Here is a 25,809-nt window from a genome sequence, read left to right on the forward strand (position 1 = left end):
TAACTCCCGGAACGTTACACAGTGAACAGAATGCCGAAGCAGGGACGAGTTCAGCTCTAACCCAAAAGACAACACGCGAGTTCGATTCGTGCCTGTGTGATGACGCAGTTTTTTCCGCCGGAGAGTGGTGTGACGTCATATTAAATGGACTTTGTATCACCAATGAAAGTTACATTGATGTAATTTCGTTGTATGTCAAGGTTTATTGTTTTCTGTTATTTGTCACATCTGGTAGCGTAAAGCAAAATCATGGGTCCAGTCGAGGTAACTATATTTATACTAGTCATTTAATAATTATTCTGAGTATGAAAAAGTCGTTGTACCCTTATGTAGTCCTGCCGGTGTTCCGGGCAATTCAGTTTCCCTATGTTTCCCCTGTCGCGCGCTGATTTGTACACGGTTTCGCTGTTGTTTTCATGTCTTTTTAAGAAGCTCTTGAGGTAAACAAGCCATATATTTTAAAACATCACATGCCTTTTCGCTGTTATTTTCATGTCTTTTTAAGAAGCCATACATTTTAAAACATCACATGCCTTTTCGATGTTTTTCGTTTTTACAGATAATAAATAAAAGTATTTAATTCGCTGGATAGAGATATTTCTTGATGAAAACGGTATAGTATTGCTTATATAAGACTATATTATGCGTGACGATCTACTGTATTCACATGTAATAATGTACCCGAGTGATTTTCAGACATCTCACATACATATTTGCCTAAATATTAGGAGAAACATTATTCCCTGATAGACAGGGGAAACATAGGGGAACCGAATTGCCCGGAACACCTGTTACAGTAACGTGTAGCTGGAGTATTCTATTGTTATATTTACCGCCGGCTTTTTGTTTATCGGCATCAGATTCTGTGAAGTTACTTTAAATACTCTTGTTTTATTATGCTGCTCTCGCGTGAGGAGTAATAATCTTCTTCGTCGTTGCAGCTCCTTCACATGTCGGTGTTTTCTCAGAGCTTCTCTCCCTGCGGTCGGTTTTTAGCTGCAGGGAACAACTACGGTGAGATCGCAGTTTTCAGGTGAGGCAGTGATGTTTTAATAGTACCGTACTCGTTCTGGACAAAGTCGTGTTTTGGTTAAATATATAGTGTGCGTGGCAGTAAGGTACTCTTCTCATTCCGTCTCTGTAACATTAGTACTGGCAGACAAGTGGTCAAGTTGCCACTGAAGTATTGTGTATGTCTTTTGCCCGGTACTGTGGTGAGTGATCTTACTTATTGATTCTGTTTTCAGTCTGTCATCCTCACTTAGCCCAGAGGCAACAGAAATCAACAGAAAACCCATCCTCACTTTCACTGGTAAGTCTTTGCTGATTATACTGAGCGCCAACTCTTGTTAATATACTTGTATGAATAGTTCTGATTCCTATATGTGAAGTGAATGATTTTTTTTCATTCTTAATCAGCTCACGAGGGACCTGTTTTTTCCCTTCTGTCCACCGACACACATCTTCTTAGTGCAGGAAATGGAGAGATTAGTGCTTGGAGTTGGACAGAGCTGGCAAAAAGAGTAAGTATTATATAATGGGAAACAGAGAGATTGTGTGTATGCCTACATTTATGAATATTTTAAAGAAATATAATGAATGATTTTATTTTTATGTGTTCATCTCCCAAGAACACCAAAGCTGTCTGGATTAGAAGACCACAATACAAGTAAGTCTCCTCTGATCTTTGACACAGGTTGCATTGTCCAGTTGGGTTGGTGTGTCTTTAAATTCTTGCATTCTTTTATAGATTGAGCTTGGAGATCCCTGAGATCAATGCAATGGTCATTAATGCCAGAGTGAGTAAATGCAAGAACAGAAATCCTGCATATACTGACACGTTTAAGAGAGCAGCTGTCTATTTACATTTCTTTACGGTAATTGACCAAGTTAGCAGAATTGGCGTCTTACTCCTTCTAGAGTTTGCTGTGTGACTTTTCACATGGATAATGTGATACATCTGCAGTTTTGTTATTGTAATCTGTACTCACGGTCATTTCTATTCTCAGGACAACAGCCTGGCTGTGGGTGGGGGTGATAACAATGTTCACATTATGGATCTAGAAAGTGGCATTTTCAAGGTGAGTATGTAACCTGTCTCTTTCTGTGAGAAGTGGGTGTGGCTGTTTTACTTTCATTTTAAGAAAGTCTTTTGGTCTTGAAGATTGTTCCTCAGTTGTTAAACCCACCCTAGATGAGATTACTACATGGGATCTGACACGCCTGCTTTGATCTAGTGCCAACCAAAGAACAGTGGGTTTAACTAGAGTTTGTATCCAATCAGACTTCCCATACTGATAGACTGTAACCCTAAACCTGATTATGGCTGTTCAGTCTGTGCTGCAGGGCCACACTGACTACATCCACTGCTTGAGCATCAGAGAACGGGAAGGAGAGCTGCTCTCTGGTGGGGAGGATGGAGCTGTCAGGATGTGGGGTGAGTCCTCCTCCTGCAAGACTCTGGTTCTGGAGTCCTGATGTTGTTCTTTCACAACTGAGGTGCCTCTGCCTTCTGCCCCCAGATGTCCGAACAGGACAGTCTGTGCACTGTGTGGAGGTTTACAAGTACGAGGTGAGTCTCAGCGTGCAATTAATGTTAAGACAGGAACTGTGAGTGAGATGGACACAGCCGACACCTTGGATGCAACACTAATGCATGCTGATGCTGCCGACTTGTTTTTAAATAACATCATGATACACAGGATGTTTAGGAAGCAAGCAAGCCCACTCTTTTTTTTTGTTCTAAATTGTTAGCATGCAAGGGGGGGGAGTTTGGCAGCCAGTTGACTTTGGACCCCTGGAGTTTTTTTTTCCTCATCATTGGGAAGTTTTTGGTTCCTCCCCTACATTATTATCTGGCATTCTTTCTTCCATTTCTTTGTTTTCCTTTATCCCTGTTTTTAAGTTATGCCTTATAAATGATGCAGGAATGTATTACAACACATCCATGTAAAGTGCCTTGTGGTGACTCAACTTTGAAAGGCGCTATATAAAAATTGATTGAATTGAATTGATTTGAATCTGTCCTTCTGCCGTGACAGCAATGTGCTCGGCCCCAGCATGGGAAGTGGATTAGCTGTGTCACCACGGATTCTGACTGGATGGTGAGTTTGGAAAAGCCTAAATGCAGTCAGCTTTGTTTTCTGCACATGGGAGTCAGGTGATGGGGTCAGTGGACAGGATTTTGTGTCCATTTGTGTGGCCATGTGACCCAGCTCTGGCTTTGTCTTCCTAGCTGTGTGGCGGCGGCCCTTCCCTCTCGCTCTGGCATCTGCGCTCACTCTCCCCCACCTCCGTCTTCCCTCTGTCCGGATGCCAGCGACAGGCGATGTTCTACCAGGATCTTGTAAGCCTCTCTGTTCTCCCTGTTAATCCCTCACACACACCGATCTGCCAGCAGAGGCAGATGGGTGACACAGCCCAGGAGCTACAGAAAGTGACACCTGTCTTCCTGGGGTCTGGTATTTAATCCACAGTGGGCTCTTTATTACTGAGAACTTGCTTGGAACCATTTCATGCAATCCAACCTGTCCATAAGTTTAACTAAATACACTGAGTGTCTTTATTTGTATATTTGTTAGTATTGTATTAGGAATGTGTTGATTTCTCCTCTGTCTGTGTAGATCTTAGCAGTGGGGGAGGGCCACTTTGCTTCCCACTGTCTCCTCGGCGGTGAAGTTAAGTCACTGATTCCCTGCACACCCCCATCACTCAACACACTGGCTCTGAACACCAACAGCACTGAGCACAGGGTGAGTCCCACTGTGACTTTTCCTCTGCTTTGTTTCTCACCCCATGTCTGCTGGTCTGTGGTTAAGCGTCAGTGCTGCTCTCTTGCACACTCTCTCCAGGTGCTGACAGTAGGGGGCAGCAGTGACCAGATCGATGTTTTCACCAACCTATCATACAGGGCCTTCTCTCTCTCCTTTTGATGCACTCCCATCCTCACACCTCCGCCACCTACTTAAAATGCATGCCTGTCTGAAGTTTCCGGGAGTATTTGTTTTTATAATAAAGATTTGTTGCCCATTTTGTAGAATTCTGTGTTTTATCATTCATGACTGTCACACCCTAAAGAGTGTACACTTTGCTTCCTCGAAATACTGTTCATGCCGGGGGGGGGCGGGGGGGGGTGTGGAATTGTAGATGAATGTGTGACGTGAACCATGTAAATATTAAAAATATGACACTAAAAATATTCATGAGGACAGCGATCCTTCTTGTACAGCCACTGCACAGGATGTAAACCTGGGTCGCATGCTTTTAAATTAGATTCTACAAGTTCTATAATCATGATTTCAAGTAAAATAACAGTGTCCAGGGGAATCAGGAGGCGGCTGATGGTGTCTGTACTACCAGGTGTAGCTGTGGTCCTTTTCCCCGGATTTCCTGGGTGGAGTTGCTCTCCTTTGCCTTTTCCTTATTTTTACTGTTCCTAAAGGAAGACTGGCAGAGCTTGTACACAGAAACGCAATGCAAGGCTGCTCCGCACTTCTGTTTCTAATCTATTTTGGTGGATACTACTGGATACTACATATAGTGTAGTTGTAATAGGCCTATAAATCACTCCTGTGCTCCCTGAAACCTGTTAACAGCAATCCGGAGTCTTTCATGCACTACCTGGTTAGTATCTTTGTCTCTGCAACACTGACACTGTATCTGAACAAGCTTAATGGGTAATTAGAAATACTTCAAATATTCCACTGAAGAGGCCTTCAGGAAATGGATCAGACAGGAGTGTGAAATGCACGAAAACCTCGATGCCTGCTGGGCTGGAACACTGAGATGAGCTGGGAAACATTTACAGTTATAATCTGCTAAACGTGTGCTTTAATGGCAGCTGCTTAATAAGATATCTGGGATGTGCTCAAGAATGGGAAGATGTTTCTTCAAAGATGAGAACATGGAAGTGCCATTTTTAATACTGAACTGAAAGGGAAACTGAGTAACTGGCAGAAGAGGAAATGCTGAACGGACAATGGATCCACTGCTTCCTTTAAGATCACCGAGTCCAGCAGCAACAATACGGGTAATATGACAGCAAAGGATTACAACCATCTCTTCAAGCTGCTCATCATCGGGGACTCCAGTGAGTGAACGCTCTCGCATAATTGCTCAAACATTTTTTATGGCCGAATGTACACATTAATGTCCCTCCAGCTGCCCGTTGTCTTTGTTTAGTATCTCGCTAAGCTAGACCTATGTGAAAGCTGCGATTGTTGAAATAAAATCAGATGGATGAATAGCTTTGATGACACATATATGAGACGTATGTTGTGATGATTATTTTCATTTTCCAGAATCAAATAATGAAAACATGCTTGCCAGAGTGTCCAGTTGGCTTGTGTAATTGTATCTACTGTTAAAGAAATAGTATCAACCCGAGATAAGTAATCAAGTAATCATGTTGTTAGGGCACATTTATTCAATGATTGTAGGGTCTGCTCTTAATTACTTAATTATCCATAATTATCATATATATAAATATATATATATATATATATTTATTTCCATTGACCTTAGATGTCGGGAAAAGCAGTTTGCTACTCCGGTTTGCTGATAACTCATTTTCAGGTGAGTGAACTTTTATGTGATGTCGCAGATTATGGCAGGCAGATGTGGCACCAGATGAGTCAGTGGATGTTACATTGTCTGTACTGGCTTCCACATCCTTTACATCCAGCCGTGTCCTACAGGGAGTTACATCACGACGATTGGTGTCGACTTTAAGATCCGCACAGTGGACATTAATGGTGAGAAGGTCAAGATACAGATCTGGGACACAGCTGGACAGGAGCGATTCAGGACCATCACTTCCACGTAACTGCCAAACTAGTTATTTAAACTGATCTGAACAGCCTTAGGATCATACTTCTGAATATATGTTTCTACACTCTCCTGTGTACAAATCAGAAGACTGTTTAAGGCTTGTGTCATTTTAACCAGCTCATAAAGAGCTCAGAATGTTCTAGCCAGTCTGGTTGGTTAATTATTTACTTATTTCCATGCCAGCAGGTAATGCACACTGAAGGTGATGTTTTGTGCCACTAACATGACATACATATGGTAAAAATTTCTTGCGATACTATTTCTTCCGATTTCAGGTATTACCGGAACACTCATGGTGTCATCATTGTCTATGATGTGACGAATCAGGAGTCTTTCGTCAATGTGAAGAGATGGTTAAATGAAATCTCCCAAAATTGTGACAATGTCTGTACGATCCTTGGTAAGTGTCTATTTTTTAGGATTGATAATTTGGCAGGACCGGGCTTGCACAGGCTGGATTGAAGATGGAGGCCTTCTTCCTGTTAGCAACGGTGTGACATACTTCATATCCTCTCTTATCTCTAAGTGGGCAACAAGAATGATAATCCCTCCAAGAAGGAGGTCCACTTCCAGGAAGCTCAGCACTTTGGAGACTCAGTGGGAGTCAGGATCTTTGAGACGAGTGCCAAGGAAAATGTCAATGTGGAGGAGGTGAATATCTGTCACGTCAGTTACAGCTTGTCTATCGAGGCAGAGTGATGACTGTAATTGACCAACATTTGTTTGTATCTCATTCTTTCCAGATGTTCATGTCGTTCATTCACATGGTTCTGCATGCAAAAAAACAGAAGCAACAGCATGCGAAGAGAGACAGAGAACAGGGGAAAGACAAAGTCCGCATCAATTCACACCCGGAGCAAGAGAGACGGATGAAAGGGAAAACACACTGCTAGCACCTTTGGGAGATTCTGCCTGTGTCCGGTATGACTGTGAATTAGGGTTTGTTGATGTCACGATATTATCTCATACACCCTAATACTCATTTTCTACTTCTTTCATTCATTTTTGTTAATAATGGAGATTTGTATAGTTTGGAAAATTCTAGTTGGACAATTACTTAAATATTCTATAAACGCTACTAATCTTTGTGTTTTATTACAAATTGCAAAAGTTTTGTTTTAAAAAGACTCACTGTAATTAACAAAAATAAAGAAATCTTAACATCTCCTGTTCTCCCTTTATTTAATATGTCTGGACATGTCTACTCACCGTAGTTTAGCAGCATTAAATCGCATGCAGTTTCACTGTTACATTCAAAGAACTCAAAGGTCGTTGTGTATTTTTCGCTTTAAATAAAATTAAAAAAATTAAAAGTTGGGTTAACTATTTCAGACTATTGGCCCGTACTACGAAGCGGGGTTACTGGCTTATCGGGGTAACTTGTCGGATTTAATGTAGTCTTGGCAAAATGTAAGTGAACGAATATCAAGTCCATTTAAACTGTGGTACCTTAAATCCGACAAGTTACCCCGGTAAGCCAGTAACCGCGGTTCGGAGAACAGGCCACGGGTGTTCTGACTAGTTGAGATACCTATCGAGACTTGTTATCGAGCCTTTCTGCGCATGTGCAATACCACCGTCTTTGGATTAGTGTTAGGTTTAAGGGGTTAGGGTAAGGGTGTTTTTTTTTTTTTTTTGCTGTTAGAGTTAGGGTAAAGGTTAGGGGCTATCGATTAGCACTACGGTAGCCTAACTTGACAAAATAGCTCAACTCGTCGGAACACCGGCACCCCGGTAGGGGCGTGTCGGGCCGGCGCTGCACGTCACGTCCCTGCACGGATTGGCGGAGTGCAGACGTGGGGCGGGGTCGCGCTTACGTCACCGCCGCGACGTGCAGTCGCTGCTGCACTCCAGGGTTGCGGAGTAAAGATGGCGTCTGAGAGCGAGTGAGTGTGTATGATAATATTGTTTACATCATTGATGCTGGCATTTGTGATTGAAAAGGCTTAGGGTTAGATTTGCACAGACATCGTGAATAGATACTTACCCAGGAATTATGTTTATCTGGTGGTTTCGGCAAATAGGGGCTTGTCAGGTCACAGTCGTGACTTTTTAAAGCTTCATGTGGCTGTTTTGTTACTTATGAATAGGTGCTCATAACAAATATTTATATATAACGATCGATGTATATTAATGTAGGTATCAGGAATCATTCGAAAATTATTCAGAAAACTTATTTCTTAATTAATATTTGTTTTTCGTCCAAATCTCCTGTGGTTTGGGGTAATACCTCGTTTATCATCTCTGTTTGTACTCTAAGTGTCTTGTCTGAGATTGAAGTTCTGAAGTCCATTTACCTGGAGGAGCTGAGAGTCAGCCGGAACAGCACCGGGTGAGACAGTCCACCCCCGCTCTGGCTGTGCCCTGGTCGCTGAGTAACAGTTTAATTAATATGAATGTCACCGTCTTTAAAATCACCCATACTGACATCATGGTTTATTATCTATTTTCTGCTAGGGACTGGGATGTGAGCTTGGTCCTCCACCCCTCTACAGCTGAAGACTCCCTTTCCCAGTTTGTGAGGCTTACCCTGACATTAACTCTAGACTCACAGGTAGACACTGACACCCCATAAGCCTCTCTCACCTCAACTTGCCATTGCTGTCCAGGCAATGTTCCAGTTGCAGAGATCTTGGCGCCATGGAGGGACCTCTGGTCCATTTCAGTGCTCATTCACATGCTGTAACCCAAACAACTTTTTCAATCTTTGAGCAACTTTGGGCAATCGTTAATTTTTCGATGACTGTTGCCAGGTGGCAATGTTTTGTAGTAATTTTGATGAGATTGTGCCTGGTGGGTGTAACGTCTGTCCTCCTCTTGCTCAGTACCCTGCCTCTTCACCCTGCATCTCCATCCATCACCCTCGTGGTCTTTCTGATGACAAGATCCTCAGGTAAGCAATCAGCATAATCATGTTTGATTTCCTGTCTATAGTCCCCCATTGTGGGTCTCCAAGCTGCTCACTGTGCTCTCCCTGGCCCTATAGTGTTAAGCGCTGTCTGCACATGGAGGCGCAGTCCTGTCTAGGAGAGCCAGCACTCTACCAGCTCATTGAGGTCAGACCTGCCCCCGTTGGGCCCCTATCGGCCTCTGATTACCCTTTTGATTGACTCGTCAAACAGGATGCTGAAGTCTTTTCTTCTTCCACAGAAAGCCAAAGAGATCCTGACAGAGAGCAATATTCCCCACGGGAACTGCGTCATCTGCTTGTATGGTTTCAAGGTGCAGCTCGACGCAGTGGCCCAGTCCACTCTCCGTTGGCTCTGTCGCTCAAATTGTTCACTGTCATTCTGACAGGAAGAAGAAATATTCACCAAGACCAGCTGTTATCACTATTTTCACTCGTACTGCCTGGGCCGCTACATTGCTCATTCGGAGGCTGAGATAAGAGAGAGGAGGAAGGAGATGGAGGCGGACAAGACGAGGGGTAGAGCTGACAGCCAGGTGAAGAACACTTCTAATGGTGTCCTAGTCTTCAGTGCAAAACTGTAGTTTAAATCATTTTTAGTTTTAGAATAATTTTATTTACAGTGTTTGTAATATATTCTATATACATATGAACACTCAAGGCTGGGTTAAGTTTAGCAGAAATTTCTGATTTCAGAAACTAGAACATTTTGCTGTGGTGTATCTCTTTAATAATATATATATATATATATATATATATATATATATATATATATATATATATATATATATATATATATATATATATATGAACTTTCTTTTTCTACTTCCAGGAGTTGACTGTAGTGTGCCCAGTTTGTCGAGAGCCCTTGACCTATGACCTGGAAGTTCTTCTGGCCTCTCCTGCTCCTCACTTTCCCACAGTAAATCATGCAGTTTCATTATGGCTGTTATACTTGCTGCCATTTTCACAGAAAAACTTTGTAAAAGTCCATTGACTATTGCTCATCTTCAACCCAGCTTTTTTGTTTATTCCCTGATCAGATTTTATTCAAATTGGTTTTTCTCTATTAAGCTTGAAGAGACAACTGTACAGGCAGAATTTCGAAAGAAATGGACAGGACTTCAGGCTATTTTGGAGCGACAAAGGGAAAGGGGAGGAGTCATTGACCCTGAGGTGGAATCTAATCGTTTTCTAATACATATTAATGAGGTGAGTTTTTTTTTTGTTGCTCTTTCTCCTATTGGTTCTAACTCTCTACTCAGTCCCAGCTGTTGAACACCTTGAACTTGTCCCCTGCAGACACCCTCTGATCCCAGCAGCCTGGGCCCTGCCCTAGACAGCCCTCCCTGCCAGGTGGAGCCTGCCCCTCCTCCTGAACCCATTCAGCTTCCTGGGTGTCAGAGCCAACCGGTTTCTGGCCACTCTCAGCGCAGGCCTGATCACGGCCACAAGCAGCACAGCCAGCCAAGGCGGAGGAGGAAAGAGAGGAGCCGACCGCTGCAGGAGAAGCCGGATGAGCTCGCAGAGAGTGTGGCAAAGCTCACATTCTGCTCAGGGCCACAGTCCACATTCAAGGGGAATGAGGTTGCATCTGAAGTTCAAAGAGAAGCTGCCGTTTTGGTGAATGCTATCAGCTCAGAAGGCGGAGTGTACCCAAGTGCAGGCAATACTGCAGATGGGGAGATGCATGCGGATGTGCGTTTATCAAAAACCATGGCCAGTGGGCAGCCTGTAAACCCATCGAGGTTGGACACCATCCCACCCCCCAGCGCGCCAGGGAGAGAACAAGGCCAGAGATGGGACCGAGAAAGGAGGAGGGCGCCACGAAGCTTTGGACAGCAGGCTGGTCAACCGGAGGAAAGAAGTGTCAAAGGGGCGGACCATTGGGAAGCTCCCAGGGACAGTTTCCATTTCAGGGGAGGTCGAGGTCAAAGGGGAAGGGGCGGTGCTAATCCCCACCATAGAGGTCGAGGACCAGGAAGAGGGAGTGGGAGGGGCTTTAGTCATAGGGGCACAGAGAGAGTGGATGGCTGGGATGGAGATGCTTGGAAAAAGAATGAAATGTATGTCCATTTGAATTCCCCAGAGTAGCTCTCCACCCTGCCACTGGGACATTCTAAATGAAATGAATGCATGCTCATTCATCTGCTAGTAATATGCTCACCTAGACTAAATTCTGGACATTTTAGGTTTGTACTGGAGTCCTCACAGCACTTGAAAGTTTTAAAATAGCTCTGCTGGCATTTCTAAAAGGTCAGGGTGGCTGTATTCCCCTGATATTACCTGTATCGTTCACAATACTGTGTAAGTATTTTAAATTCAACACCTCGGAACCTTACAATACAGCCACACACTGTGCTGTATGATATCAGAACTGCCAGACAGATTCACATGGAGCCGTGTTTGACCGACGTTCATGTTCGTGCTCTGCCTGTCCTGAAGTACTGATTCAGACTGCGGAGGTACAATGAAAAGGTTAATAAAACAATGAGAAAGCACGTGCTGAACAGCGCCCTCTGCTTGCGATGCGGTGAACGCTTCTACATTTATAATGCATTTAACACCAGAGAATTAATCTATCACCTGTCTACATCTGTATGTATATATTCTATTCCGGATGATCACTACAGCCTTTTGTGAACAGTCTTACAGATACCGTCAGCCCTCGATGACCTACATGCAGCTGTCAGCTACTCTAAACACTAACTGGAAAGTAGTCACTATAAAACACCATTTGACCGCTGCATTTAAAACCTCGTTCAGTATGAGGATCCCGGAGACGTACGGCAAGTCGACTGTGGCCGCTAGGATGGGGCTATTGATACTGAGAGATAAAAAGGCAACAAAACTTTCCAGGTAGTGTTTCAAGCATTTAAATCTCAAACTATGAAAAGAGCAAGGACGTCATTAAGAATGTCTGGCAACGGTGTCGTTATGCTTTGGTTTATTATATACTAGTCATATAATACTACTGTTTTATAATGCACGTTAGTCGAGGACAATATATATCGTAATTGGTAATTATTTTGGAAAACCGGCAAGCGAATATACGTCTAACCTTAAACCAGGGCAGTTCTTTCATAGGGATTAAGGAAATACACGCCAATATATCACCGGACAGGTGAGTTTTTAACTATTGAAAAGATCAGGGGTTAAGTCAGCTTTACATGGGGTTTGACTGCTTTTTTTCTGGAGGAAGATTGGCACCGGAATAAAATACTCAGGGCTAAGTTTAAATTACTCGGGGCTATAGCCCCGGGTGATCGGTCCTAACGACGCCCATGTCACCGGGTATGATGGATATATATATAAACAAAAACGTGGCACTAAGGCGGCATCCAGCAGTAACTTTAGACGCTTCTCGGTGCTGGAGTTATGGATAGCAAAATAAGAACCGTAACGGGATCTGTCTTGCGGGAATAGAAATGGAATATGCCTTGAGGAGTCTACATCAAAAGACAAAAAATGTAGAAAGAGGTTGACCCATAGTTGCAAAAGAACAAAGCAACCTTAAAGGAAATAACATCCCTTTTGCTTGCTTTATAGATAGCGCACATCCAACATTTTAAATGTGACACCTAAAACACTACTATAGTAACATAAGCTAAGTATTATGCGGTGCTTCCAGTCACTGCCTGTAGGTGCCACGATTTGCTGGATGCCAAGGAACAACTACAGCAGGTTCATGAGCGAGGATTTTCATATGGACTCCCAAATGGAAACGAACGGGGCTAAGGGGGGCAACCAGGGACGGATTACGGACCGGGCCAGCGGGGCCGCTGTCCAGGGGCCCTTGGGGTGCAGGGGGCCCGTGGGGCCCCTAGCCCAAAACAATTTGCAATGCTTATCAACAATGTATTTTCGTTTGTCTATTTTAGAGGGCCTACATTCTTTGATCCTCTGCCTACAAGGGCCCCTGACCCTATAGGGCCTCTGATGGAAACATGGAGGGAGGGCGTTTGGCTGCCAAGGGCCCTTGAATTGTGGTGGTTGTGGTGGTGGGGGGGGGGGCCTCGCGAACGTTTTGCCCAGGGGCCCACACAACCCATAATCCGTCCCTGGGGGCAACAGCAAGTACTGGGTTGCAGACAAGATAAAGAAGCAGAAGCTATTATCAAGGAGGGGGAACTGAAACCTTAGGGGTTTTATTTGAATTGATTCTTACTATGCTAAGCCGATGAGGCAGGTGGAGGGCTTATGTGAAGTTGTGATTTATGTCTTGAGAGTCTTCCAGATGAAAACTATTTGGCCTGCATTCTCATGGCCACACAGCAATTGATCAGTTTCAGCACATTTCTATTTATTTATTTCACCCACATGTGTGTCCAGGGGAGTACTTAGAGATGATAGGGGGCTGAGTCTTTTCTGGGGAGGGGGGAGGGAGGGAGAGCTGATAGCATTCATGACTTAAGCCAATAAATACACATTTATTTAGGGAGTGCTAAAGCCCCCCTAAAATATGCCTAAAAACCAGTGGCGGAACAACTGTACACTGGGCCTTGAGGGAAAATGGACCAAGCCCCCCTCCCCTTTCCAAATTCATACCTAAGGCCTGCTTACACCAGTTGCAGATGATGAAATTTGGGTAGCCTTCAAATATCATACCCATTATGCAGTGCAATAGTTAGCAAATTAAACAAACATGCTTTCTTTTTTTTTTCGTTAAACACACAACTCAGCAATGTAGTTTCACTGCAAAACATTACAAAATATTACATTTCAAAACTGTTTTAAGTATTGTATAATTTTTTTGTGTTATGACTCCCACCATAAAGAGACTGTATACATAAAAATGACAGATATAAAAGTAACATGTTGAAATTCAAGTAAGATGTATAAGCTCTTTTATCCTCATGAAAGTTATGCATATATGTGAGATTTGCAGTTGGAGGGGGATCCTTGATGTCGCTGGGGGGGGCGAGGGCAGCTGGCCGGGCTGCCCCACCCTGTTAATGATGTCTCTGTGTGCGTCAAATATTAACCAACATATTAGATCAAAAGCTCCTCTTCTAAATATAATTGCATCCCAGTTTGCCTCACTCTACCAGGTTATGTCCTCTCTAAGCTAGAGCACACTTAGCTCTCCAGAGCAGCCCCTGTCAAGCCTCTACTAACTCACTCAGTGCATCAAAGATCCTTTGTCCTTCTGCAGAGCCTCAAGAGCCTCAGAAGGACTTTGCCCACCAAGGTCCTCAGATGGGTGTGTTCACATCATAAACTGTAAAGCACTACATCTAAATCACATTGATTTTGAGCGGTCAAGATTCAAGAATGTCCAGAGAATAGGCCGACGTCTTTCTGAATACATTCAAGTTAAATATTAAACATGCACCCAAGTTATTTCCTGTCGATTTGTGCTGGCAGGGGTGTCATAAAGGGGAGAGGAAAGTCAGGATGATTCCAAGGACTCCTGAGTGACAGGGGTGCTAAAAAATGTAAGATAAATGGATTGTTCTGGCTTAGGGGTCCAATATGATATGCTATCATGAGGCCCAAAATCTCTAGTGGCACCCTTGTGTGTTGTAACGTACTTTTGGTGTCTAAAGATGCACTAAATATAATTTAAAAACCAGAAAAGAGGCAGTGGCAACTTAACAGTATTTGATATTTGAGTACTAACTCTGACTATGTAGTTTCTTTGCAGAGGGAGTATGATTAACTTGTGATTAATGCAGTTTCCTCTTTTGCTGCAAAGTTGCTATAGTTAAACTGTGACCCAGTTAACCAGGAGGACCTTCCAGGGTTCAGTGTCAGAGGGTATATGCTGAAGCCGTGGCAACCACTAGGAAAGCAGTTTTTTGAGAAACAAAGCTCATCCAAGGTAATAGGTGATTTTAACATATTAAGTTCTGTAGAATTAGATAATATAGTAAAGCTATATTTGAAATTGTAGCTTTGTGTAATAGTAATTTATTTTAACTGTATTCATTATACATATTACAAATGGATTTTTTATTTATCTGTATGAGGGATGGGGGCAGGGTTGAGGGTGGCTGGCACGGTACTGATCTGGATGCATGACTGATTGGGCTCTCTCACGTGGGGGAAAGGGGGCGTTAACTGTGTAACTGTACACCACCAACGTTACCTATGAATATTTGGATATTAATCGTTAACTGGCCATTTGTATTCCATTGTAATCTGTTATGTAAATCCAGCCAATCCAAACTGCAAATTAAACGCAAATATTTAAATCATTATTTGATGTTCCTTCATTTTGCTGTAATATGATGCGACATAATACTGCAGGACCATAAGGTTACATAGAGCCGGCCGGGCGCTGCTGTGATTGGCCGAGCTGGTCAGGTAGCTTAGGTGCGCTTGTGGCCTCTCATATCATTTACCCCCACCTCCCTTCTGCTAGACGTAGCCAGTAAATGCCTACATCGGCTAGGAAACTAAACAAAGACAGACTTCGTTAGCGGTTTTTAACACAGAGCTACACATGTAAATGTAGTGTCTATTCATCCGATGTGCATGGTGTGATTAGTGTTTATTTTACCAGGGGTGGCTCTTCTGCACGCCATTTGCGCGCTTTAACCTGGAAAGCGGTCAGGTTCTGCAAAGCGTTTTAAAACCCAGGTAAGTGCATTAATGCATGTAATATGCCGGTGTATTTGGTGTCCACTTCTTCAGTGTTTAAAATATTTTCGCGAACAGACACGCTTGAGTTTAACACACGGGCTAAATGATATTAGGGTCCAAGGTGGGGAGGATGGAGGCCAAGGTGCCGCTGTTCGCCGTCTGCCTTGTTGCAGGTGAGACGGCATCTTCCCGCGGATCACCGCGAAATCGCTTTACACCTGCCGGCAAACGCATACTGTATTAAAATCATTAGTACAATTGTGTTGCGGTGTTAACTCTAAGGCATAATATATTTTCTGTCATTTTAACCAGGTCTTCTGACATGTGATACACAAGGTAATTAACGCTGTAATTACTGCAATTATCAGGTGTGGCTGGTTGTGCCTCAAGTATTACTCTATTTTTCCAAAACCGTCTAACACAGTTACACACATTCTGAGCTGCAGAGTAGGGGTTCCTAACCACCAGCCCGCGAAAATCTGAAAGTTTCGCGGAGGAGTTAATTTTAAAATTGCACTTTTCAGTTTTTTACCGGCACTCGCGTTCTAGCGTAAATTTGAGGGGGAAAAAATGGTAAATCGCCGATCAAGTTTGGCATGACCTACACCGGTCCACGAACATCAAAAGTTGGGAACCCCTACTGTAGAGTATGCACTTCCTGGTCATGCTGATTGGAAACACTGTGTAGTGTTTTTTTTTCTGAGTGCTTGCAGTGTGTGGCAGGAGATTCCTAGGTAACAGAATTGTCGGAGGAAATGATGTGCGGGAAGGGGCGTGGCCATGGCAGGTGGATATCCAGATGGGCAGCAGGGGTCATGTCTGTGGGGGCTCACTCATAGCCAAGGACTGGGTGCTGTCTGCTGCGCACTGCTTCCCAAAGTAGGTGCTGCCTATTTCCCTTTACATGGATGTAGAAACTTTGGTTGGGTGGGCTTCGTTTTAAAATGCAGCATTCCCCAGGCTCGCCGACATCTCGTCCTACCGGCTGTACGTGGGCAGGCACCAGCTCAGTGGCGTCAATCACCACGAGGTGTCCAGTCGGGTCCGGCGAGTTGTGGTTCCAGCAGGCTACACCAATCCTCAAGATGGCCAGGATGTGGCTCTGGTCCAGCTGGCCACACCGGTCCAGTGGTCAAACTGGATCCAGCCAGTGTGTTTGCCCAGTGATGATGCTGTGTTTCCCAGTGGGATGCAGTGCTATGTCACTGGCTGGGGCCACATCAGGGAGGGGGGTGAGTTGAGGATGCTGGCTGGGCTGATCATGAGGGCGGTTAACCCAGGAGCCGTATGAAAAGTGTCAAAATGCTTCTTCTGGTGCTACTCAGCTTAAGAGGACATTTCCAAGCCCAGTTATTCTTGGCTTTCTTCTGCAGCTAAATTTATCCTTCTGATGTTCTTGTTTTCCTTGGCTAGTGTCTCTGCCTGGCGTGGGGACCCTACAAGAAGTGCAGGTGCGCATCATCAGACAAATGTCCTGTCAGAAGATGTACCAGGTTCTGGCCTTCACCTCTGACCAAGTGGACATACTTCCTGACATGATCTGTGCTGGGTTCCCAGAAGGAGGCAGGGATTCCTGCCAGGTACAGCTTACTCCACTCCTTCTGTATGCCAGACTCTCTTCACATTTACTCTTGATTCTTATGTCCCTTACGCTGTGTCAACCCTGCCCTGTCTTGCCCCCACTCCCCAGGGTGATTCAGGGGGGCCCCTCGTGTGCCCCATGGTGAACGGGACCTGGGTACAGGCGGGGGTGGTGAGTTTCGGTCAAGGTTGTGCCCAGCCTAACAGGCCTGGCATTTACGCTAAAGTCTCCACCTTCGCCAGCTTCATTCGCAGCACGGTGCCAGAGATCCAGCTGCACAGCGCAGCCTTCCGGGCCTGGACCTGGGCCTCGGCCCTGCTCGTGCTTGCTGCTGCAGTATTGTCTTGGCTTGGATAGCATCATGTGCCATGACTAGGAAGGGCTGTTTGTGTTTATTGGGACACCAAAAGCACATAAGAGCCGAAGTGAGACCTGCCAAACTACAGAAGCTGGGTCTTTGTGTACTGCGAGTACAACGGGACCAAAACACCCAAGAGCTAATCATGTTGAATTTGATTGTCACATATTTGACTTGAGCGACTGATTGTTGCTGTCTGAAGCAACTGCAGCAACGAGGGGTCCTGCAAGGCTCACATCGAGGCGAAGCTGTTGCAGCCTACTCTGAAAACGCCAAGCAACTGAACGAGAAACCCTGCGGAGTGGAACATGGCTGCCCCCTGTTTTCAGTAAGCGCAGAGGAATGCAAAACACTAAGCAGACATTTCCAAGTGTATAGGAATGGCAGTGGCACAAGTTACTAGGGTGTGTGCTTTAAAGGGTGCGATCCAGGAAGAGGAGCCAAGCGCAGTGCTGAGGGACACAGAAATGTTTGATCGTTCCAATGTCAACTAACCTTAACTGCTTATGCTCTGAAGTGGCTAAACCAAATTTCTAAAAACATTTAAATGAGGATCAAATAAATGTCTAATTTAATGATAAACATTAGTGCCACTAAATGACTAACTCGACAACAAATGGTCTGGGAAAAGCAGATTCCAGTCCAGCTTGAAATGGTTTTACTAAAAATAGTAGTTAATGCAATGTACATTCATGCTGTATTCCCATTTTCTATGTCCTTACCCATGCATTCACATTTTTCTGAACAGAGATTGCAAACATTACCTCTGTAGTCGGTGTCATTATTTTTACTAAACTACAGTCATAACATGGAATCACACTACTGTGTCAATCAAGCCATTATGGAATCAGTTCAGTGTCCACTGTGAGCACTGGTGATCAAAGCATCAGTCTTCATGTAGTTTAAACATCTCAGGTGTCAGAAATGCTGTGTGCGTCCGAGAGGATCATGGGAGAACCCAGTTGAAGTTCCTGCTGAAGTGACTCCAAGTCAGCTGGGCTCATCCGGTGCACCTCAAGCCAATCGGAAAGCAAGGAGGCTGATAATGGGGCAGAGTCACTGTGGCTGAAGCAATAAAGGGAAGAAAGAGGCATTAGTATACAGTAAGTTCACTTACTATATCGAGAGGTAAGTCATCTAGGCTTAAGCTTTAAAAGGCCTGCTGACCTGTCCTTGGGGTCAGGCTGCTGGAGGTCGGTGAAGGACTGTGTGAGGAGCTCATCCAGGTCAAAGCCCACCCCATAGCCAGCCCCGCTGCCCTTAGGCGTGACTGAGAACACGGGAGGGAGCACGTCGTCAACCTAAGTGCATGTGCGACAAGGTAAAAGAAGTCAAGACAGCAGAACCAGAAAAACATACAGGGGCAATTACCCTGGCATGAGTTTAGCTGCACTAAATCATCATGTGACTTATTAAACTCCTCTGCTGTGTCCTTAGACTACAGTTTAAGACACAAAAAATGTTTTAAACCGAACCCAACTGCTCTTTCCTATTAGAAATAAACTGTTAAGCTGAACCACAGTTAAGCTAATGATAAATTGTTCACACACACACACACACAGAGTAGTAATCATACAACAAATGGGAAAAAACAAATAGCAGAAGGACAAATGGGGGGAAATGAAACACTGTGAACCTACCTGAGACTTGGAGAGCTGCAGAGTGACTGTGTGAATGTCAGGGATGCTGCCCCCTACTGGTTGCTCTGGGGTTGTGGACTCATGGATGGGCCGTGGTAGCACAGAAGATCCTGATGGTGGGCTTTGAGAATGGTTACTCAGGGAGGGATGAACCTTCTCCATACTTCTTGGCCTAGTAGAACTCAGATTGGGGGGCAATTTTCCATTGGTTTGGGTCGCCATGCTTACATCCCCATTGACTTCAACATGGAGTTCTTCCCCCCCAGAGGGGATGTGAATTTTATTAAGGAACACCCCAAGAGGTAGCAGCTGGTGTTGGGGGAGTGACGGACCTGTTGCTGGTCTGTCTGGCCCTGGCCAGTTCTCCATCGTGTCGTATGTGTTGCCCCCTCTGAAGTCTACCTGGTGCCGGACTGAACTGTTTTTGACTGCTGTGCAAGACCCAAGGCCGTCGATGCCCACATGGGTACTGAGCATATCCATCCTGCCCACTGGTACCTGCATGACAGGAAAAGGGAGTGGGACGGCCGGGGAGCCCCTTGGCTGGTAAAAAGTAGACAAGGTGTGGTTTGTTTTGGGGACCGTTTGATGCTGAGGCCCTTTGCTTTGTAGCTGGTGCTCGCCTGCACCATTGTTTCGCTGGCCAGAGTCCGACTCTACCAGCTGAAGCCCCTTTCCCAACAATGGCTGGATCTGACCAGCCGTTTCCACACAAAGCGTGTGGACCTGACTGTCTTTCTTCCCGGTGACGCTGTCTATGATTGGCTGAGATCTATCAGTGCAGCTGTCCATCATCCGTATCCAGCGCTGCAACAGGCTCTTGTCGTTGTCACTCAGTGGCACTCCTCTTATGGACTCAGCTGCCTTTCCGTCTTTCTTTTCCTTCTCCTTCATCTTCCTTTCTCGCTCCCTGGCTCGCTCTTTCCTCTTTCTCCTCTTCTCTTCCCGTTCTCTTTGGCGCTCTTGTGCTGTAATGGGGCGTCTTTGTTCCGACTGTGAGTTTGAGAGGGAGCAGCTTGCTAGGACTCCTCCTCTCCCCATCTCTGTGGGCAGTGACATTGAGGACCCATCTGAGAGAGAGAAAGAAACTGGCTCAGATCATCACCTTCAATCACTTTCAGGTAACATAATTCCACCACCCTTTATTAGGTTTACTTCTTGAACCCAACTCACAGACAAGACAGCTAATTTGTGTCGATATTCTGCTATTGTGCACTGATAAGCCAGCTAACTTGTGTCGATGTTGTGTCGATAGTGATTAATTCATCCATACTGAAGTACTTCATTATCTATTGATATTTGCTCTGTAGAGCAGCACTCAAGACCACCTCACCAGCTTTCCTGCTTTGCACTACCCATGACCTCATGGCGCTGTCACACTGGCTCACCTGATCTGGCCCTCTGTCGCAGGGCCGACTTTTGCAGTACTGCTTTAAGGGCAGCTTTTGTGTCATCCGAGATGGCCCCTTCCTTTCTGACCCCATCCCCCGACCCCACCTTACCCCCTCGAGTCAAAGAACGGGACAGGGACTGAGAGAGGGACTGCGAGAGGGACTGGGCTTGTGACTCAGAGAGGGTCAGTGAGTTACAGGGGCGTGAGCAAGATGGTGGGGCTTGGACAAGAGAGGATGAGGGCATCTGATTGGAGAGAGTGTGGTTCTGACTCATTGATGTAAGAGACCCTTCATTCTGAGGTGGTTCCTCTCTCCCTGGAGTATGTTCAATCGTGTGTGAGGGTGAGGTGCCTTGTGTGGAGACGGGTGTGGTCAGATCAATGGTCTCTGGTTCTGGGTGTCCACTGTCAGAGTTCGCACTCAACATATCCACATCCTGGCTTTGGGTCAATCCTGGCTGTGACTTGGTCAGATGAGGTGGGGGTTGTTTACAGAGTTTAGGGGTCTGATCTGTGAATGCTGCCTGAGACCCTGTGATGTCCGGTTCCTGCTGAAATTCTTGGCTTGGCAAATGCTGAACTGGTAACTGCCCTGGCCCAGTGGTTGGCGTGTTACCAGTGGCACCCGTACTGGCTGCAAGGGAGCCGTGCCGCTTGCTGTAAGCTGGCTTGGGCAAGAACCGGATCTTTCTCCCGCCCTTTTCTTTCTGCTGGTGGAAGTCTCGAATCTCATCCAGGATGGCCTCTTTAATCTGCTCCCTACTGAGCGGGAGTTTGTCAAACTCAAAGTCAAAGGCTGGCACACACACAGGCTCGTCGTCTGGGTCATGGTACTTGGCAAGGTAGGGGTGAGCCAGCGCCTGGGTCACCGTGATCCGCTCATGTGGGTCAAAGCGCAGCATGGCCCCCAGCAGGTCCAGGGCATTTGGCTCAGCATGGGGATACAGCGTTGTCAGAGGAATGGGTGCTCGGTGCGGAAGGCTCTGAACATATGAGCGGACCCGGTCTGCTCCTATGGCCCCTATGATCCCCTCTGGGGGTGTACCCAGTACAGAAAGGATAAGCTGCAGCTGGTGGACATAGTGCTTGCCAGGAAAGAGCTGCTTCCTTCCCAGCATCTCAGCGAAGATACAACCCACTGACCACAAGTCAATGGCCAAGCTGTAGTGGTGCAGGGACAACATTAGCTCAGGGGCCCGGTACCACCGAGTCGCTACATACTCTGTCATAAAGGAGCGGGACTCCTCGGGCCGCTGGCTCAGCCCTCGAGCCATCCCAAAATCTCCAATCTTCAGCTCACAGTTTTCATTGACCAGTAGATTGGAGGGTTTCAGATCTCGGTGGATCACATTGGCAGAATGGACATACTTGAGGCCTCTTAACAGCTGGTAAAGGAAGTACCGAGTGTGCTCTTGTGTCAGAGGCTGATGGGAGTGGATGATCTGATGGAGGTCACTCTCCATCAGGTCCAGAACCACATAGCTGTTAGGAAGACATATGGGGTGGTTATTACCATGGCAACATATGTTCCATTTTATATGGTATAAGGATGTTCCCTGAGAATCCAAGGCCTTCCAGACACTTACACAGACTTGAAGGCAGAGTGAGGTAAGGCCGGCTGCAGGATATCTTTGATGGCAATGATGTTGTCATGCTTGAAATGCTTGAGAATCTTGAGCTCCCTGAGGGTACGCTTTGCATTGGTCAGCACCTCAAAAGCATTGGGGATTTTCTTTATAGCCACCCTCTGACCTGAGATCATGTGGTATTATTGTTAGTCACACAAACAGCAAGACACTTTCACTTTTTCGATAAAGAGGGGAAATGGAAAACGGTCAAACAATACTGAGTTTTGTGGGTTTCACTTCCATGAGAAATTTTCATTAGCAAAACAGCCAGTTGAATGAACAGGTGATGTTTAAAATCCTACTCAATGTAAGGCACGTTAGCTAAAAACTTATGTTAATCAAATGTACTGTAATAATGCCATCTCACCATTGTCCCGCCTCCTGGCAGAGGAAACGACACCATAGGCTCCCGTTCCGATGGTCTCTATGATGTCATACTCCTCACCCACCTCAAACTTCACATCTAGTGAGTGGGCTTTAAGTAGAGCCAGGTTGGAGTCCGCAGTGGAGGTTGTGTCGTTATTAGACTCAGTTTGACATCCAGTCCTTGCTTGGCTGTTCTTTTTGTTGTTATCCATGCTGGTCGTCATGGTGATGCCAGATGTTGAAGACCGTTCTTTTGGAACATCAGCCTTTCCATATTCACTGGCTGACATAGTCCTGAAGCAAACATAAATGGAATTAGAACGAATATAAAACACAGAGCCATGTCCGCCAGTGACCGCGTTATGAACGGGACAAGATTAACGGAAACGGTCAACACGTGTATGGTGGCGACCACAACAAATCCACATGCTAATCTGAAGAAAATTAAACAATTAAACCGACTATCTTTATACATAATCTAGAGTTTCCATTATATAGTAAACGCGATGTATCATGTTTAATTAAACCGGCTGTATCAATATCAAATGTATATGATCAGAAGACGTTAGCGGCACATATAACGGTGTTGATTCAAAACTCTTTGCATGTATAAGCGTTCTACACCATTAACATTTCTTGCTTATTTCTACATTACTGCAGTTTAAGAAGTTGCCGTTATGGTTAATGTTTATTATTGAAAAGTTACTAAGTATCTAGCCATGTCTCAACCACGCTTGCCAAGAAAACTCGAATCCAACGGTTTCCTGCTAGTTTTCTTATAACAATTTGTTTCAGTTGTACGACAGACAATAATCGCACAATGAAGCCGGTTAAATGTGTTTTAATATGTCTCCCACGAAAACATTCGTTTATATGATGGTTCAGAGTCGAAGATTTCCTTATCTAGTTGCTATGATGAATATTTTTATTCAGTATTATGAATTTCAGGCAATATAAACTGACGTATTTCACACGGCATCGTATTAATTATAAAATATGTAGTCAAAATAAACATTAATGTAATGAAAGACAACCAACTTACGTGATTTACAGTCGGTGCATACCTATAAACAAACACATTACCTTAGTCTTTCACGCCTCTTTTCTACTTCCTAGTATTCTTCCGCGTTCACTTTGAATAGCAGGTCCTGAATCCAATAAAATTGAGAAGCCTATAAGGTTGACCAATAAGACGGCGGGGTGGTTCTCCTGGCAGTTTGCCTTTGGTCACTCTGCTTGGGCGGTGTATGGCTGAAATTTTGCTTTTCTCGTTAAAGCTCCGAAGAACAAAGTATCGCAGGGTTCACGGTTTTTCTTGATAGATGGAGAATTCTTCTTCACGTCATGTTGCATGTTAATTATGCGAAAAATTCACAATAAAACGAAATATAAATACAAGCGTGCAGTAACTCTCTTGTGCTCACAAAGATTTGATTTTTGTATGATAAGTAATACGCTCATTCTAAAGCAGAATGGTGAACGTCACAGCTGTTCAAAACGATGTTCCGTTCGGGAAAATGTTTTTAGACTACCCTGTCTTACAAAGTCCATTTTTCCTAAATTCCAGCCTGAACCGCCCACATCCTAAAAAGTTTTTTCTTCTTCCAGTGGTCTGAACAACCAATTGACTGTTGCCTAAAATGTGCGTCCAATACTCTCTAGGAGTCCGGACTTTAAACACGTAGCTGCCTTCATATAGGCTGTTAGAAACTGCAAGATTTGGTGTGCGCAGAGAACGGGCTGGAATGCTGCTTTATTAACTGCCTCGTTTAACAGTTTGTAATATAAAAAAACACACTTGTACCGTACAGGTACGAGATGGCAGGGAGGGCTCCCTGCTGGGAGCGGGCAGCCCGCTGGTCGCTCTGCACGCTCGGCATGCTGCTGTCTGTGTACGCCCTGCATGTGGAGCTTTCCCGGGAGAGAGACCCGGGCTACCGAGCCATGTGCGACCTTGGCGCCTCGGTCAGCTGCTCCAAAGTCTTCACGTCCAGGTAGGAGGTGGCGAAATACACAGTTAACGTAACACTCTCTGTGATTAAGTGGTGATTTAGGGGTATATGTGGTCAGTGACATTTGGGATTTAAATTATGAACCTATAAATATATGAACTATATTTGCGAAAGTTTCAGACAGATAAGTTTTTTTTTCTGCGATCTACTAGCTATGGCATATCCCTGAGTATTCAATGTCGTGTTACGTGGCGGTGCTCGCTGGAGGCAAACTGTGGACGTGTTCAAGAGAGCACATGATGCCACGTTTAGTGCGGCAAAGCCACACAAACCTACGTCCTGACGATAATCTACGTTGAACTGCTTAGGAATATATGTATGTATGTAATATGTACATATAACGTCTGTGCAACATTTCTACATAATCCTGACGTTTAATTTTACGATTTGTGTTGTAGGTGGGGCCGTGGCTTCGGACTAGTGCAATTAGTCTTGTCAAAAGAGAACATATTAAATCAGCCTAACAGTGTCCTGGGAATCATCTTCTACACGCTGCAGTTGGCATTGGGTCCGTGTACGTCGCCTACACACACACATACGTGCTACTGGTCCCCGACAGCGGTGCCTAATTGAATAACTTCTCTCCCTTTTTATAGGTCAGTCAGCGTCCAGCAGAGCAGCGCTGTTTCTGGTGTTTTCCTCTTGGGTTTCAGTGGCAGGGTCGCTTTACCTAGCTGGAGTGCTGCTCTTCATTCTAGAGGACCTCTGCCTGGTGTGCGTCACAACGTACCTCATCAACTTTGCTTTGCTCTACACCAACCTCAGGAGGAAAAGGGGGTTGACTTTGGCCAAAGAGAAGGCTGGTTGAGAGGCTGCAAGATAAACAGCAACAAGCATTTGCATGTGGCCATAAAGGATGAAGATGTTTCCTTGACTTTACTGTTACATTGAAACATGCATAAAGAGGAATTCAGATTCATTAATTTCCATCCTTGATTTTAAAGATTTTAACACAGTATTGTATCTTTTTGAAACCGATTTCATATAGGGCGCCTATTCTGGTTCATGGTAATCATACAGGACATTAAATAGGTATGGAAAGTAACAGGAAAGTAACACCTGCAAAATATCAATAAAACATCCCGAATTTTTGTTTTGTTCCAAAAGTAACGTACCCACTTTTAACGGATTAAACTAAGGCCTTTAAAATGCAGTATTTGTAAGTTTTCTAAGCAACACCCTATGGAAGAAGTAGTTTTGAAATAAAATATGAAGGCTCGGACCATGTCTGCTTTGTCTTTCCAGGATTTACCCAGCGGTTAGATAATGTGGTAAAGACGAGCGAGTAAACTCAGATGCTATATCTCATAAAGAGCACAGACACCTACTGCGACCATTATGTATGAAATGCCGGAGCACTCTAACTTGATGATGTCACAAAAAATCGCACTTTATGTAAACGGTAATGCGGTGTCTAAACACGAAACAATGCACTATTTTCTATGGACACCTGCTAGTTACGTCAAACTGTAAGACTGGCTTACAATATTAGATAAGTTTAATAG

At 44.8% G+C, this 25,809-nt stretch overlaps 6 protein-coding genes across 12 annotated transcripts; 5 read left to right on the plus strand and 1 right to left on the minus strand.

Moving 5' to 3' along the window:
- Positions 1-108: 108 nt before the first annotated feature.
- thoc6 (THO complex 6) lies at positions 109-4,039 on the plus strand. 2 transcript variants are annotated; one of them, XM_023798411.2, is made up of 13 exons: positions 109-264; positions 942-1,033; positions 1,248-1,312; positions 1,420-1,523; positions 1,632-1,669; positions 1,751-1,799; positions 2,010-2,081; positions 2,335-2,437; positions 2,523-2,572; positions 3,042-3,104; positions 3,236-3,346; positions 3,624-3,752; positions 3,852-4,039. In XM_023798411.2, exons 1-13 carry the CDS (start codon positions 250-252, stop codon positions 3,930-3,932), a joined length of 972 nt encoding a protein of 323 aa, XP_023654179.1. In that variant the 5' UTR covers positions 109-249; the 3' UTR covers positions 3,933-4,039. The 2 variants fall into 2 exon arrangements, with proteins under 2 accessions (XP_023654179.1, XP_023654180.1); XM_023798412.2 differs by lacking the exon at positions 109-264 and adding an exon at positions 359-440.
- Positions 4,040-4,152: 113 nt separating this feature from the next.
- On the plus strand, positions 4,153-6,994 carry LOC111836821 (ras-related protein Rab-35-like). Its single transcript, XM_023798417.2, has 6 exons — positions 4,153-5,089; positions 5,524-5,574; positions 5,697-5,820; positions 6,105-6,229; positions 6,356-6,480; positions 6,573-6,994. The coding sequence occupies exons 1-6, from the start codon at positions 5,035-5,037 to the stop codon at positions 6,720-6,722; spliced, it is 630 nt and encodes a 209-aa protein (XP_023654185.1). The 5' UTR covers positions 4,153-5,034; the 3' UTR covers positions 6,723-6,994.
- Positions 6,995-7,619: 625 nt separating this feature from the next.
- rnf25 (ring finger protein 25) lies at positions 7,620-11,238 on the plus strand. Its single transcript, XM_023798423.2, has 10 exons — positions 7,620-7,715; positions 8,090-8,161; positions 8,287-8,383; positions 8,655-8,722; positions 8,816-8,885; positions 8,980-9,051; positions 9,127-9,273; positions 9,570-9,659; positions 9,812-9,949; positions 10,040-11,238. The coding sequence occupies exons 1-10, from the start codon at positions 7,699-7,701 to the stop codon at positions 10,829-10,831; spliced, it is 1,563 nt and encodes a 520-aa protein (XP_023654191.1). The 5' UTR covers positions 7,620-7,698; the 3' UTR covers positions 10,832-11,238.
- Positions 11,239-14,473: 3,235 nt separating this feature from the next.
- On the plus strand, positions 14,474-18,028 carry LOC111836827 (prostasin-like). 4 transcript variants are annotated; one of them, XM_023798426.2, is made up of 8 exons: positions 14,474-14,561; positions 15,246-15,322; positions 15,439-15,498; positions 15,638-15,661; positions 16,030-16,204; positions 16,286-16,557; positions 16,739-16,905; positions 17,016-18,028. In XM_023798426.2, exons 3-8 carry the CDS (start codon positions 15,456-15,458, stop codon positions 17,262-17,264), a joined length of 930 nt encoding a protein of 309 aa, XP_023654194.1. In that variant the 5' UTR covers positions 14,474-14,561; positions 15,246-15,322; positions 15,439-15,455; the 3' UTR covers positions 17,265-18,028. The 4 variants fall into 4 exon arrangements, with proteins under 4 accessions (XP_023654194.1, XP_023654195.1, XP_023654196.1 ...); XM_023798427.2 differs by lacking the exon at positions 14,474-14,561 and adding an exon at positions 14,847-15,055; XM_023798428.1 differs by lacking the exon at positions 14,474-14,561 and having other exon boundaries at positions 15,067-15,322; positions 16,039-16,204.
- Positions 17,901-23,552, minus strand: mapk7 (mitogen-activated protein kinase 7). 3 transcript variants are annotated; one of them, XM_023798421.2, is made up of 7 exons: positions 23,376-23,552; positions 22,294-22,586; positions 21,885-22,050; positions 20,294-21,780; positions 18,906-19,975; positions 18,433-18,566; positions 17,901-18,330 (listed from the first exon to the last, which is right to left on the minus strand). In XM_023798421.2, the coding sequence occupies exons 2-7, from the start codon at positions 22,580-22,582 to the stop codon at positions 18,177-18,179; spliced, it is 3,300 nt and encodes a 1,099-aa protein (XP_023654189.1). In that variant the 5' UTR covers positions 22,583-22,586; positions 23,376-23,552; the 3' UTR covers positions 17,901-18,176. The 3 variants fall into 3 exon arrangements, with proteins under 3 accessions (XP_023654189.1, XP_072561169.1, XP_023654188.1); XM_072705068.1 differs by having other exon boundaries at positions 23,357-23,552; XM_023798420.2 differs by having other exon boundaries at positions 23,335-23,552.
- A 558-nt stretch (positions 23,553-24,110) lies between these two features.
- Positions 24,111-25,526, plus strand: vkorc1 (vitamin K epoxide reductase complex, subunit 1). The gene is made up of 3 exons (XM_023798435.2): positions 24,111-24,286; positions 24,703-24,812; positions 24,901-25,526. The coding sequence occupies exons 1-3, from the start codon at positions 24,111-24,113 to the stop codon at positions 25,110-25,112; spliced, it is 498 nt and encodes a 165-aa protein (XP_023654203.1). The 3' UTR covers positions 25,113-25,526.
- The last annotated feature ends 283 nt before the right edge of the window (positions 25,527-25,809 follow it).

This window comes from Paramormyrops kingsleyae, chromosome 22, assembly GCF_048594095.1.
Source record: "Paramormyrops kingsleyae isolate MSU_618 chromosome 22, PKINGS_0.4, whole genome shotgun sequence".
Lineage (NCBI taxonomy): Eukaryota > Metazoa > Chordata > Actinopteri > Osteoglossiformes > Mormyridae > Paramormyrops > Paramormyrops kingsleyae.